Source organism: Trifolium pratense, linkage group LG5 (genome assembly GCF_020283565.1).
Source record: "Trifolium pratense cultivar HEN17-A07 linkage group LG5, ARS_RC_1.1, whole genome shotgun sequence".
In the NCBI taxonomy this organism is placed as follows: domain Eukaryota; kingdom Viridiplantae; phylum Streptophyta; class Magnoliopsida; order Fabales; family Fabaceae; genus Trifolium; species Trifolium pratense.
Window position 1 is genome coordinate 3,688,439 of NC_060063.1, and position 15,206 is coordinate 3,703,644.

The window sequence follows — 15,206 nt, forward strand, 5'->3', positions numbered from 1 at the left end:
TTTCCACTTCTTAATCACATTATTTGTTTATAAGCTTAACTTAACATGTAAATTAGAGCAGAATTTCACAACAGTTAAGGAATTCTTTTTCTGAGATCATATTTTCATGTAACATATGCAATCAACACTAATAGAATGCTCCAAATACAAGAATAGAACACAAAGGGTACATTTGAAATAGCTTATTATGAACTTATATCTTATAGCATAAGCACTTGTGTAAGTGTTTGAGTAAGCATGTAGAAATAGTTTACTGACATTCATAAACTGTTTTTAACTTATTTTATAAGCTCTTTAGAATAGCAGAAAAGACATGGTTTTACGGCAATGCAGTCCGATTTAAGTCACCGCAGCGAGTTCATGACTAGAAACACTTCTTTTCTGAATAAAGTTTAAACTACTTTCACTAGCAAAACAAAAAAGGGTAATCAGATGCTAAACAATTCTTATTCCACTTCAATTAATTGCATTTGCATTGTATAAGTTACATTGATAGAATGGAAAATTTAGTAGCATAAGTTGAGAATTCTTATATGACACTTTATCAATCTTTAATTATGCAGTTGCAGTTATTGCAACTTACAAAGTCAAACCGAATCATTGAATTTTTCGACAAGACTTAGGTGCAGTTCCTTGTGTGCCGTCTTTACTGTTCTCCAATCACGGACTACGAATCCAATAGAATAAACAACTACTTTAAATTTAAATTTAACAGAAAAAACTAATCCACATGACATATTATAAAAAACTATTCTGCTAAATAAAATAACGAATTTGTTGCGTGATCGATGATCACCAACTTGATTATTCACTAGTTACTTACAATACAAGAAACATTATTGCTCACTTTCTTCAGTGAACAACATAGGATCAAATAAACAATTGAGAAGTTACGAAAAAAATGCAAAATCTAGAACAGTATGACTCATACAATTTAATGATGAATGGAATTAATTTCAATAGAATCTGCAAGCTACAACATTCAAATTCAAATAACCAAATGCAAAAATTTCAAAATTTCATGATTATTGGATTGAACTTTTGATTTACATATTGATGATTTGGAAATAATTACCATTATTTATGTGACAATTGTTGAAGGAAGTCACCAAGAAAAACATTTGGGGACATCCAGAATCCATTTTTTGTCATTCATTTCAGCTCCTGCATAACATAATCACTTACTTATAAGTCATGACTTTATCTATCATAGATCCAATTCAAATTCGCAAAAAATCACAACTACAATTATATAGACGGAGAAAATATAAACTACAAAGAATACAAACTTCACCTCATTCGGGAACTTCAGCAACTTTGTATGAGTCTGGAGTGACCTCGGCCAGCCACATGCCAGGAAGAAGTGTCTACAAAATAACAATAGAATAGCCACAAAAACAACTTTAGAAAACAACTTTTGAGACATGATTCACATTAACAAATACAAAAAAAATGTAAAATTCTAACAAAGCTAGAAAATGAAACCTATAATAATCACTTCATTAGTCATTTCATACAATGTTGCAGACCACAAATTGCAGGAAATAACATCATGTTCAAATTCTGCTACATTACTGTGTTATAACACTATGCTATTTGACAACAGTTTGTACAAAATAGCGTATAGAAAAACGATAACAATTTGCTCAAATTCCACTATGCTATAGCCGTCATTTGACAAACACAACTAATAGAATGTGGCATTTCACGGGATCACTTCATTGATCATTTCATGCAGCGTTGCCAATCACCGAAAATAAAAGTTTGTTCAATTTCGGCTATGCTACTGTACTAAGTTTGTTCAATTTCTGCTATGCCGTACTATACCGCTATGTGACAACACTTCTCACAAAATAGCATATATCACAGAACAATAAGGATTTGTTCATATTGTTCAATTTCTGCTTCATTATACCTTTATATAGTCGGTATACTTTCTTTTTTGGTATTAACCCTCTGGTTTCCAGGGAAGGGAGCCCGGTAATCCAGAGTTCGTCCACAATGTAAGTAAAGTTTGGCTAAGAATTGTTCCCACCAGGAATTAAACTCGGGTTCTCCCAAACAATTCGTCCTAGGGGAGTTCATTAACTACTTGAGCCCAATGTCTTGGTTTATATAGTCTCCAATCGACAACACTAATTTCAGCGAAAAACAAAAACACAAAACAAACATCAACACAAGAAAATGAAACAAAAAGAACAAAGATTTGATTTTGAAAATTGAAACAGTTAATAACTTACATTCAATTGTCTCTGAACAATCCTGGGCCTCTTTTTGGGCCTTCTAGGTGGTCTAGTCCCAACCAAAGCCCAAAAATCTTCTTCAACCTCTTCCTTAGAAAGAGAAACAGAAAATTTAACTTTCTCATTCACCATCACCATTTTCTTCTTCTTCATTACCATAGGAGAAGAAGGTGTAGATGATCCAACATCAAAAAACCTTCTTCCATCATCCCTAACCGGCGGCGGTATCGGCAACGATGGTGGCGGTGGTGCTTTACACGCAGCTCTTCTTGTTCTCAAATTCCATGGCCTAATAGCACCATTAGAACCACCACCACCACCACCAACATCACCATTTTCTTCAAAAATTGAAACTTTAAGCTTTTTTGCAGCGACTCTAAGATCACCCATGATTCTTTCACGAACAGCATCAACAGATTCATCGTTTTTACGAATTGGGTCATTTTGAGATGAATTGGGATTGATGAGAGGTGAAGGGTCATTATTATTGTTGTTGTTAACACATCTTAGTAACCTTGTTGTTCCCCATTTCAAACATGGTAATGAAAAGTTGTGTAGTGGTTTTGATCTTTCTGGTTCCATAGATGAAAATGGAACAAACAAACAAGACTTAATTCAAAATCAATTTTTTTGATTCTGGGTGTGTGTGTTGTTTGGAGTTTTTGTTGATGAAGATCAAGATGGGTTGAAATTCTATAGAGAGAGAGAGAGAGAGAGAGAGAGAGAGTTTTGATTTGGTTTATGTAAGAATGACAGAGACAGAGACAATAGAGAGAGAGAGAGAGAGGTTCTGAGATCGGTTTAACGTTCGGCTATATATTTGCTGTTATTATATTTAATCAATTTACACGTTTTTTTTTAATATTTTTTATTTATTTATTTGGGGTTTATTTGTATTTATTTATTAAATTAAGTTTCCCCTGAGAGGTAAACTTAACCTGTGATAGACATGGCAATGGTGCGGGACGGGGACGGGTTTTGCCCTCCCCAAATCCAAACCCATAAAGTTCGGGTTTTCGCAAACCCATCCCAAATTTGAGCGGGGATAAAAATGATAACCTCAAATTCATACTTGACGGGGATCGGGTATTCCTATCGGGTTTCGGGTATCCCCATTACGCCTCTTTTCACATGAATTTAGATTATATTTTAGTATTTTTTTATTAAAAAAAAGTTAAATGTCCAAAATTATTTTCTTTCAATAATATTTTTTTAAATAAAGAAAAAAAAAAGAGAAAATGGTTTGTTTAATACTCAAATTAAAATAAAAAATAAATATATAAACCTAATTTAACAGATTGTTTAAGCGTTTCTAATTTAAAAGAGGTAAAATCTAATTTTTAGTATAAGCGGGACGGGTTCGGGGACGGTATCAATGTACACATTACCCGCCCCAAACCCATCTTTTGAAATCGGGGAAAACCCAAACCCGAACCCAAACTCAGTCAACTCGGGTATTCCCCGTCAAAGCGGGTATGGTTTGGGTGGGTACCCACGGGTATGGGTTTTATTGCCATGCCTAACCTGTGAGTTTTGGTCGGATGAAAATAAAAATACATTTATCCCTCGATCCCTACAAATAATCTGATCTGATATTTCAATTCTACGAATTCAGCCCTACTGTTCTCTTTTTAGGGCTTCATATTCACCAAGAGTAAAAATTTTTGGGCTGAATTTGTAGAAATTATCAACTGGTCCCGATTGAATTTCTGGAAAATTTAACCTACCAGAATAGTTTTTTAAAGTGTTCCGATTTCTTTTTTTTTTTCCAAACCGGAATGGTCGTTAAAAGTTGCTCGGTATCGGGAAAAATCTACATATCGGAATACAATAGTGTAAAAATCATATATTAAACAAAGGGTAAAATTGGAATATCAGATTATTTGTAGGGGTGGAGGGATAAATGTAGGGGTAGGACAAAAAAATTCCTAAAAATGAAAGGAAAGAAAACCCATTAATAAATTTGGACTAAACCAAACACATGCTAAGTGTCGGTTTGGATTAGCTAATATTTTAACTTGTGAAAAATAATTTATATAGATAAATAAATTTTTATGTTACTTTATAAGTTTTTTTAACTAAATAAAAGATATTCATTCATTTAAATTGAGAAGAGTGCATCGATGCAATACAAATTCAAAATCGCTAAAAACAAAAAGGATGAATCTGCGAACAAACTCACAACATCTGTTATTAATAGCGAAAATTATGTTGACAAGCTGTTTTTTGTTTTCAATACTAGTATCTGATTCACTAAACCACATAATCTAATTTGGAGGTCAATTCTGACATCAAGTGGTTCAAACCTCTCCCGATCACAGTTGCGGAGGAACGAACTATAGTACTCCCTACCAAGTCCAACGTCAATCATATATTGACAAGCTTATAAATAATATATAAAAGTTTATTTATTTTTATAAGTTGTTTTGTATAAACTAAAAAATAAGTCAATTCAAACTGATCTTTATGTAAATATTTTTTTTTATAAGCAAAAGATATATTATAAGGAAGTACAAGGGGTACTCAATCCATTACAAAGAAAAACTCGTGATTAAGAGCTTTTACAAGACATGGGATCTAAACGCCAACTAGAAAAAGGAAAATAAGTCTTACGCCCATAACGATCGCTAAACCAAACCCATGATGTAATCTTGACTTCCTCTAATTAATAACAACGATGCATCCGTTATGTTGCCTTTGAAATATTTTATTTTTTTATTTTTATTTTTACAATAATTATTTATATTTTTATTTTGATATCTTATAAGATTTAAATTTTGATTTTTAATGTAGTGGGAGTTTTGTTGCTTCTATTAAACTCAACTTCTTCTTTTAGTAGTTCTTATTTGAAAAAGGTTAGTCGACTGCATGGCTAAGGATTATTAAGGGCAAATGAAAGAGTTAGAGAGAAAAATGAAATATTGAATGAGTATTAGAAAATTAAAAGTGTTTGAAGAGAAATGTTATTTGAATATCTAAAAATTAGAATCATATATAAAAAAAATAATTAAGTAGTCCAACGTGGTTACTTCTACATATAAAATGTGATGTTCAAATAACCTGAATTAAACTTACGAAGACAATAATTATTTATATTTATAACCATCGATATGTAATCTCTAGCCTACTACTCAATTACTCAAATCCCTTGCCACTAGATACATCTTAATAGCTTAGATTATATTTTATTTTGTTTTGCTAAATTGGACTTTTGTCATTTAACTTACTTTTAGTTTTATTTTGGTATCATATAAGCCATTTCCATTAAAATTGTGTTAAAAAAGTTAATCTATCACCATCTTCATCACCAAACCAAGAAAAATTCATCACCTTTATCACTAAAAAAAAAAAAAAAAACTCAACAAACCTAATACTCCAATTTAAACCTCAATGTTTTTGTAGTCTATCTTGGTACGTCTTGTGCTGGGAAGGCTGTAGTGTTATTATATCTCATTTTAGCTTTTAAAAAAAAATAAAAAATTCCCCAAATTTAAGACTATAACTCTAAAATTTCAAGTTGAAATTAAGTAGTTGTCAAACATCACAAGTCTAAACCCATAATTTTATTAGGTTTGAATTATGGTTGTAGCCACGGTAATAATAATACTCTCATAGCTCTTATGAACAGATATTATGATGTGTAACTTTTTTTTTTGTTTGAAGAAATTATTTTGAAGAAATTATTATGTGTAACTTAACAATTGCATTCCGTATTCATTGAATTCAATGTTGAATTATTGGCCATCCATGAATTTTGGAACAAAAATATAGTTAAGAGAACAAAATAAAATAATAATTAATTATATTGTAGCAAAATGAAACCAACAAATTAGTTACTATACCAAAAGTTAAATTTAATTTATTTTTTTATTTTTGGTTTGATTTGGACTAATTGAGATGTTTGCTTCCTGGCCCAAATTCACTCATTCACTGAAGCTTCTCATACAGGATAATCCTTAGAGGGCCGAAGCAAAGTCTGAGCGACGCCAAAGGAAACTGGTCAACAACACCGCACTCCACAACACGGGAAAACCCATTCAGGTTAACCTATGGCTCTGAAGTTGTAATCCCCTTCGAGCTAAATGAATTCTACCCTCTTCGGGAACTCTCAATCTATATGTATGCGAGGAGCTCAATTTTCTGGACGAGAAATGAAGCTTCACCGCTCTCACCGAAGCAACTATTAAGCAAGCTACAACAACGAAGTACAACAAAAATGTCAATCTAGAGAATTTCTCCACAGCGACTTGGTCCTTCGACGAGAAGCTGTGGGCAGGAAATACTCTCGTGATGGGAAACTAGCATCCAATTCGAAAGAACCATACAGGGTCGCAACATCTTGGAAATGGGGCGTACACCCTCCACAAACTCTTTTGGGGGGAGCCAATCCCTAAAACATGTTATGGAATACATAATATTTTACAGGTTATGAAATAAAATGAGGCCTTCATTAATATACTTGCATACATGCTTTATGTCCCATTAGTTGGTGTCAAATCTCGAACACGAGAATAAGAATTACATACTTATTTAAATAATTTTTCAAAAAATTACATACTTATTTAAATAATTTTTCAAAAAATTGCCAACTATTGATTTATCGTTTGTTTAGACTAGATAAGAATATAGCTGGATATTTGCAAAAAATATCTAAGTTTTTTTTTTTTTTTTACCACCAGTTTAAGAAAAAAACACAAATAAAAAATATCTAAGTGTAGGGCCAATTTCAGCACCAATTGGAGATCTAATTCAAAATTTATACATGTTGTTATTTTTCAACCATTGACTTTAGAGGTAAGTAACAACAATAATATGAACAAACAAATGATTGAATGAATCAAATTCATATGAATAGTATTAATTTCTTTGAAAAGGTATTTTTTGCATAAGGTGATGTATAACTAATAATGAAATGTAGAACTCTGAATTATTTTTGTGTTATGTTTGATATCCGTGTCTATGTCTGTGTTTCATTTGTTTCATAGATTATTATCGAAAAAATTCAGAGTTCTACATTTCATTATTACTTATACAAGTGTTTACTTATTAGTAATTTTAATGTCTTTTAATATTAATATTAGAAAAATGTTAAACAGTGTCGTGGAGACATCGGTTAAAGAAGCAAATATAATAATATTGCATTGAAACTTGTGCAGTCAATTACTCAAAAATATAAAAAATATTATTTTCAATTTAAAAGTTACTCATTTAGCAAAATTGAATGAAAAAAAAAACACTTGAATAAAAAAACTGCACTTTAATACACTTAGTGTACTTGTAAATATACTCGTACTCTTTCTCTAAGACTTCGTCATTTTGAACTGCATAAGTAAATAGAGTTAATTTTGAGTCAAAAAAAAGAAGTAAATATGCTTAATTAATTTATATATATACAAGCTATTGCCTAATATTATCTATTACTAATTATCAAAAATAAAATAAAATTATCTATTACTAATATATTAAAATTGATTACCACCAAAGTTCCTAAATTATCCTTATTACTTTTAACCAAGTTGCAAGTTTTATATCCTTCATTATAATTTTACTAAAAAAATATTAAAAAAATATATAGAAAGAATATAAGATAAATACAAAAAAATATATATAGAAAGAAAATAAGATAAATACAAAAAAAATGATATGCTTAAAAATAGGAACAAAACAAATTATAGATAGAAACAAAATAGAACAATTTAAGTCAAAACAAAAATTATATGCATAAAAATAGGAAAAAAAATTAATAAAAACATTATAGAAAATTTAGTCAATAAAAAAATTATAGAAAGAATACAGAAAAAAAAAAGAAGAAACCTCATAAAAATAAGAATATAGAAATAATAAAAAAATACAATACTCTATAAAAAAAAAAAAACATAACCAATATGTTTCATAAAAAAAAACAATATTACTATCAAGTTTACTACTAATCACTAATACTAATATAATAAAGTTAATTAATATCCAACTTACTAAATTACCCTAAATATTCCTAATAAAAATTATAACTTTTTAGTAAAATTTAAACGGGACCATTATTTATCACTGAAAAATAAAAAATTGAATAAATAAATTTACAAGAAAAAACACAATAATTCCACTTATATTTTAACAATATTATATAACAATTTTTTAATTATTTAATTTTAATCAAATTTTTCTACCTTAATATAATGACAAACTTATATATCGAATAAAATTCAATCTACCCGTTATACACGGATCTTTTAAATAGTTCTTTTAGTTAAAAACCATACAATTACCGTACTTTTTTTTTATGAAGCTACCGAAAGTACTCTTGAATACCATTATGGTTCCCATGCTCAAAATCTCTTTCCCATATGTTGCTACCTTCTCCTTGCTCCATCTAGGGGTGTTCATGGGTGTGGTCAATCCGTGAACCCGCCGACCCAATCCAACCCAACCTATTATTTATCCGAACCCGTTTATTTGCGGGTAGAATCCGACCCAACCCGCTATACTCACAAGCAATCGGTTCAGGTATTGGATTTAAGTTTTTGAACCCGTCAACCCGTGTACCCAACCCGGTAATGGAAATATGTGTTTTTTGGGAATTTGCTACTCTTATTTAGTTTATTAAGTGTTATGATTAAAGATGAATTTTAATTTGAAGTTAAATGAGGGTGTTTTATTCAATTTAAGTGTTAGAAATATGTCACAATTGTATTAAATTGTATTATAGGTTTTTTAGAAATTTTTAAAATGTATTTTTTTCTATCAAAAAATTATTTTAAATTTTATGATCAACCCGCGAGCCCAACCTAACTCAATCCGTTAATAATCGGGTTTTGAGAGCCAACAAACCCCAAATGAAGATTTTGACACTTTTCCTCTTTTATCCTCTTCCCCTCTTCGCTAGAAAATAATCCAATAAATGCTACGTATAAATCCAAACTAATTCCCCAAGTTCCTCTATTTGAACCCAAAATAAAAAAAAATTAAATTCAAATCCAATAATTAATCGTTAATTGGTCCATAACTAGTGATTGACGCTGAACTTGATAGGGAAAACCACAATTTGATCTCATAGGTTTTAACAGTTGTAAAACCAATGTAAAAAGTCAATTTCACCGGATATAAAAACCGTTCCAGTGGAACTCAATGAAATATTTATCATCTATGCTGAGTTTTACAATATTCACCGAAACCTAGGATGAATTCATAATCATCATGAAAAGTTTATCTTCCACCATGCATGTTCTTAAACAAAGTATATATTTTTTGAAATAGTAATTTACAAGTTTCAATCTCTTATCAAACATAAAAAAAATGTATTTTTTTTATGAGAATAAAAAATGTCTTTCAAATAGTCATTCTGGTTTTTTGAAAATAGAAAAATACCCTTAACAAATAAAATGATTTAAAAAATTAAGGTTTTTTTTGAAAATGTTTCTTCAAAAACACGATAGCAGACACAAATGTTGTTGCGCCACTACTCAACTGTTTTTAGAGGCCGCTGTGATCGCTTCGTTCAAATCTAAATGGTTTAGAATTAAAGATTCCCAAATTTTTGTTTGGGAAGAGATGTAGTGTTAAGAATAGAAATATGTGACAGTGACAAATGAACAAGGACTAGGAACTTTAAACTTAAAATAAATAAGAAGGAATTGTTTCTAAACACCGTTGTTTAAATATAACTTTTAATTCTTCAAATTTATTTCACTATTAAGATTATAAGAGTCTAAGTTTATTTTAAAATTTAGTTATAATAATTATATTATTTATTTATTTTAACACACAAGAAAGCATGTACGCACGCACACACGAATGCATGCGCACACAAATTCACTAAGTAAAACTAAAAATAAAAATTGGTGCCTCTATGTTATCACCTTATCGGAGCTTGTCTAAGTTACTTTTATTTTTTGCTTAATTTTTTTTGCTTTACTCTTACAGCTAACAAGGAATATACATATCAACGTCAAACAATTTCAAAACTATTTGATCATGACGAATGTCTACATGGATAATAGGTTTTGCAAATAGAAGATGTACAACAAAAGGTTTCATATAAATAATCAAATTCCGATTCCCAAGATTCAAAGAGTTCCTAAACTTTTGCGTGAAAGAGAAAGATTTTATAAGTACTGCTCACCAAAAGTTATATCATTTGGTCACATCCATCACAACAATGAATGTCTTAAGGAAGGAGAGCAGTACGAGCTTTTATGAACGTCGAGATTTATTGCAGAATATGGAAAAATAATCAATCAAGATCCTAAGCAAGCATATGCCAACTTTTGCTCAAAAAGATTGAAGATAATATTTAACAATCGAAGAATATGTTCACTGAGGATGCAATTGAAGGCTATACTGATAAGGACCTTGCTTGGATATTGTTTGTGGATGGATGCTCTTTTCTACATTTTATGAAATGTATTGACGACCAATGTCCAGAAGCATTGAACCTTAAGCATGACCAACCGATGATGTTCATGCTTATGGAGAGAAATTTTATTGTTGGAGAACCAACTTCCAAGCAAAATGCTTGAGATTCTATGTTCGTTTAGAATATTTATTTGAAAATTATGATACTACGGGTGCATGCAAACGACTTCGAATGGAAGTGGTCCGATTGCAAAATCCTAAGCCTTGTCTTATACTCGATTTTGCTCGCTCCAATTATACATACCATACAATACAGATCCCAATATTGAAGGACAAAATCTACGCAAACACAGTCAAGAGAAGAAGAATTCAACGAGAATTGGAATACTTTTAAAAGCATGCGCGGTCTAAAAGTTGTAGGAATTCGAGTGCTATATAATGTGATAGATGGACAGACATGGAACAACATTTCATGGAGCAACATTTCGTTCAAATCTAAATGGTTTAGAATTAATGCTTCCCAAATTTTTGTTTGGGAAGGGATCTTGTGTTAGGAAGAGAAATGTGTGACAGTGACAAATGAACAACGACCAGGTACTTTTAACTTAAAATAAATAAGAAGGAATTGTTTCTAAACACCGTTGTTTAAATATAACTTTTAATTCTTCAAATTGATTTAAGTATGAAGATTATAAGAGTCTATGTTTATTTTAAAATTTAGTTATAATAATTATATAATTTATTTATTTTAACACACACGAAAGCATATACGCACGCATGCACATGCGATTGCACGCGCACACACACTCACTAATTAAAAATAAAAATTGGTGCCTCTATGTTATTACCTTATCGGAGCTTGTCTAAGTTACTTTTATTTTTTGCTTAATTTTTTTTGCTTTACTCTTAGAGCTAACGAGGAATATACATATCAACGTCAAACAATTTCAAAACTATTTGATCATGACGAATGTCTACATGGATAATAGGTTTCGCAAATAGAAGATGTACAACAAAAGGTTTCATATAAATAATCAAATTTCGATTCCCAAGATTCAAAGAGTTCCTAAACTTTTGCGTGAAAGAGAAAGATTTTATAAGTACTGCTCACCAAAAGTTATATCATTTGGTCTCATCCATCACAACAATGAATGTCTTAAGGAAGGAGAGCAGTACAAGTTTCTATGAACGTCGAGATTTATTCCAGAATATGGCAGAATAATCAATCAAGATCTTAAGCGAGCATATGTCAACTTTTGCTCAAAAAGATTGAAGATAATATTGAACGATCGAAGAATATGTTCACTGAGGATGCAATTAAAGGCTATACTGGTAAGGACCTTGCTTGGATATTGTTTGTGGATGGATGCTCTTTGCTACATTTTATGAAATATATTGACGACCAATGTCCAAAAGAACCGAACCTTAAGCATGACCAACTGATTATGTTCATGCTTATGGAGAGAAATTTTATTGTTGGAGAACCAACTTCCAAGCAAAATGCTTGAGATTCTATGTTCGTTTAGAATATTTATTTGAAAATTATGATACTACGGGTGCATGCAAACGGCTTTGAATGGAAGTGGTCCGATTGCAAAATCCTAAGCCTTGTCTTATACTCGATTTTTCTCGCTCCAAATACATACCATACAATACAGATCCAAATATTGAAGGACAAAATCTACGCAAACACAGTCAAGAGAAGAAGAATTCAACGAGAATTGGAATACTTTTAAAAGCATGCGCGGTCTAAAAGTTGTAGGAATTCGAGTGCTGGATAATGTGATAGATGGACAGACATGGAACAACATTTCATGGAGCAACATTTCGTTCAAATCTAAATGGTTTAGAATTAATGCTTCCCAAATTTTTGTTTGGGAAGGGATGTTGTGTTAGGAAGAGAAATGTGTGACAGTGACAAATGAACAACGGCTAGGTACTTTTAACTTAAAATAAATAAGAAGGAATTGTTTCTAAACACTGTTGTTTAAATATAACTTTTAATTCTTCAAATTGATTTCACTATGAAGATTATAAGAGTCTAAGTTTATTTTAAAATTTAGTTATAATAATTATATAATTTATTTATTTTAACACACACGAAAGCATGTTTGTCGAATCCATTGTGCTGCAAAAATAGATAGTTTGAAGATCAACAAAAAATATGTTATTACAAACTTCTTCTCTTGAGAAACAACTCTAAAATCTTCTTTATTTATGAATCACTAAAAAAACAAAGAGAGGTTCAGTCTAGAAGAAAAACAAGAACACTTTTTTTAATACAGACAACATTCTAATCATTGAACTAACAAATGCTAAACATAAACCTAGGATTCGAAACAAAAATGCGAAGAAATTGATATTAAAGAGATGAAAATAAATTGTACCTAAGTTTATAATCACCCATATATCAACCTCTCAACATTACAAGATACAGTGACATTTGACGCATTGAACTAACAAATACTAATCATTAACCTATGAAAAGAAAAGAGTAATAATATATGAACATCAATTTTTTGACAACAATTGACAACATGATTTAAATATAATATTTTTCACTTACTTTTTGCTTTTTTACTGTAGTCAGATGCAAAAAATGACTTTTGTATGCTGCTGCAGTTATAAAATTACCCCTATTGTCAAATTGTTGTCCAAAAAATGTTGTTCATATATCATTACTCAAAAGAAAATGTGAAGAAATTGATGTTAAAGAGATGAAAATACCTATAGTTTTCAAAAATGTGAAAAATAAAAACTTTTTTTTTTGAAAAAATATGGGTTAAATATGTTTTTGATCCCTAGAGTTTTCCAAAATTTTCATTTTCGTTTTTGGCTCTTGAATTTATTTTTTTGGCACCCTCAAACCCAATTAAAAGGAAAAAATTCCCTAACTATTTGCAACTTATTCTCCGCGTGCGTTTTTGCTGGGCAAACAACATTCATCCACCCGTAATATATTGCATGAAAGGTACTTGAAATATCAACAATAAGCAAACAACTACCCCATCTAGGGTTTCGCAACGAGAACACAAACATGATTTGGATTCTTCTCACGAGTTTCGATTTCAAGTCAGAAACATTATTCTTCAAGGATTTCGGATTTGATTTCTGGGATTGAGAAGATTGGGAGGTTTATCGCGCCATGGAGTCTAGGTTCTGTTCTGTTTATCGCGTTTTGTTTTCTACAAGTTATGTATCACATTTTGTTTAATTTGATTTTTCTTTTTCTCAATTTAATTATTAATTAACTAAATTTACTTGTCAAAAAAAAAAAAAAAAACCCATGGATTAGTCTTCCTGCCATATGGCATGAAAGAATGAAAGAAGTTGCAAATAATTAGGGATTTTTTTTCCTTTTAACTAGGATTGAGGGTGCAAAAAAAAAAGTGAAGAAATAAATAATCTGAAGAAAAAATAAATCTGAAAAAAATAAATAATTAGTGACGTGGCAAGCCAACAAAAATAATTAAAAAAATACAAGTCGCAGTGGCACATCATCCTTCGTTAAACCTATTTGACGGCAGGGACAAAAAATCTTGACTGGAGATTCTTCATGGACTAAATAACATATAGAAGAATCACCACAGATTCTGAAAAATTTGTTGAAAGTTTTGCTGATATGAAAAACCAAAGCCGGATTATTTTACAATTTGTTCGTAAAATTCATGATCTCGACATAGGTTGCCCTATTGCCTTTGTTAATAATGGGTTGGATGAAAAGCTAGAGGAGCAAATAGAAGATTATATTGGAGGAGAATTACCTACATACTTGCCTCCATGGTGGATTTATCTTATGCTTTCTTATCCGTTTTTGTTCAGTTACCAAACAAGGTGCAAATTTTTCAAACTGGCCACATACTGGGATCGAAATTTCTCGGGAAGTATGGCAGAAGAAAATTGGTTGCAAGAAGACGTGATACTTAATGTGTCTCGTAATAATATCATGGATCATGCCAAAGGATTGATGGATCAACATGCAAGTAATGCTATAAAACTCAGTGTAAAATTTTTTGATGAGCCTGGCATTGGTATGAGACCAACTTCAGAGTTCTATACCCTAGTTTCTAAAGAATTTCAAAAGTGTGGTTTAATGTGGAGAAATCATTTCTCTCTTGGATTTTTCCCTCGTCCGATGTCAGACTCATCTATTGTAGAAGTAAAGACTAAGTTCGTTCTATTAGGGAAAATTTTTTGCTTTACGCTTACAGCTAACGAGGAATATACTTATCAACGTCAAACAATCTCAAAACAATTTGATCATGACGAATGTCTACATGGATAATAGGTTTCGCAAATAGAAGAGGTACAACAAAAGGTTTCATATAAATAATCAAATTTCGATTCCCAAGATTCAACGAGTTCCTAAACTTTTGCGTGAAAGAGAAAGATTTTATAAGTACTGCTCACCAAAATGTATATCATTTGGTCTCATCCATCACAACAATGAATGTCTTAAGGAAGGAGAGCAGTACAAGCTTCAATGAACGCTGAGATTTATTGCAGAATATGGCAAAATAATCAATCAAGATCCTAAGCAAGCATATGCTAACTTTTGCTCAAAAAGATTGAAGATAATATTGAATAATTGAAGAATATGTTCACTGAGGATGT

The 15,206-nt window shown here is 30.8% G+C and overlaps 1 protein-coding gene across 4 annotated transcripts; it reads right to left on the bottom strand.

Annotated features, from left to right (window-relative positions):
* Positions 1-385: 385 nt before the first annotated feature.
* Positions 386-3,046, bottom strand: LOC123887343. Of its 4 annotated transcripts, none has more exons than XR_006801433.1 (4): positions 2,241-3,006; positions 1,295-1,367; positions 1,076-1,164; positions 386-406 (listed from the first exon to the last, which is right to left on the bottom strand). XR_006801433.1 is itself a non-coding variant. In XM_045936645.1 (3 exons), exons 1-2 carry the CDS (start codon positions 2,823-2,825, stop codon positions 1,296-1,298), a joined length of 657 nt encoding a protein of 218 aa, XP_045792601.1. In that variant the 5' UTR covers positions 2,826-3,046; the 3' UTR covers positions 755-1,164; position 1,295. The 4 variants fall into 4 exon arrangements, 2 of the variants coding, with proteins under 2 accessions (XP_045792601.1, XP_045792603.1); XR_006801432.1 differs by lacking the exon at positions 386-406 and adding an exon at positions 472-667; XM_045936645.1 differs by lacking the exon at positions 386-406 and having other exon boundaries at positions 755-1,164; positions 2,241-3,046.
* Between the last annotated feature and the right edge of the window lie 12,160 nt (positions 3,047-15,206).

Coding starts and splice junctions, on each gene's coding strand:
- LOC123887343 (XM_045936645.1), bottom strand. CDS start 2,825: ATGGAACCAGAAAGATCAAAACCACTACACAACTTTTCATTACCATGT. Junction 1,368..2,240: donor TTGTTCAGAGACAATTGAAT/GTAAGTTATTAA, acceptor GTTATTTTGTAG/ACACTTCTTCCTGGCATGTG.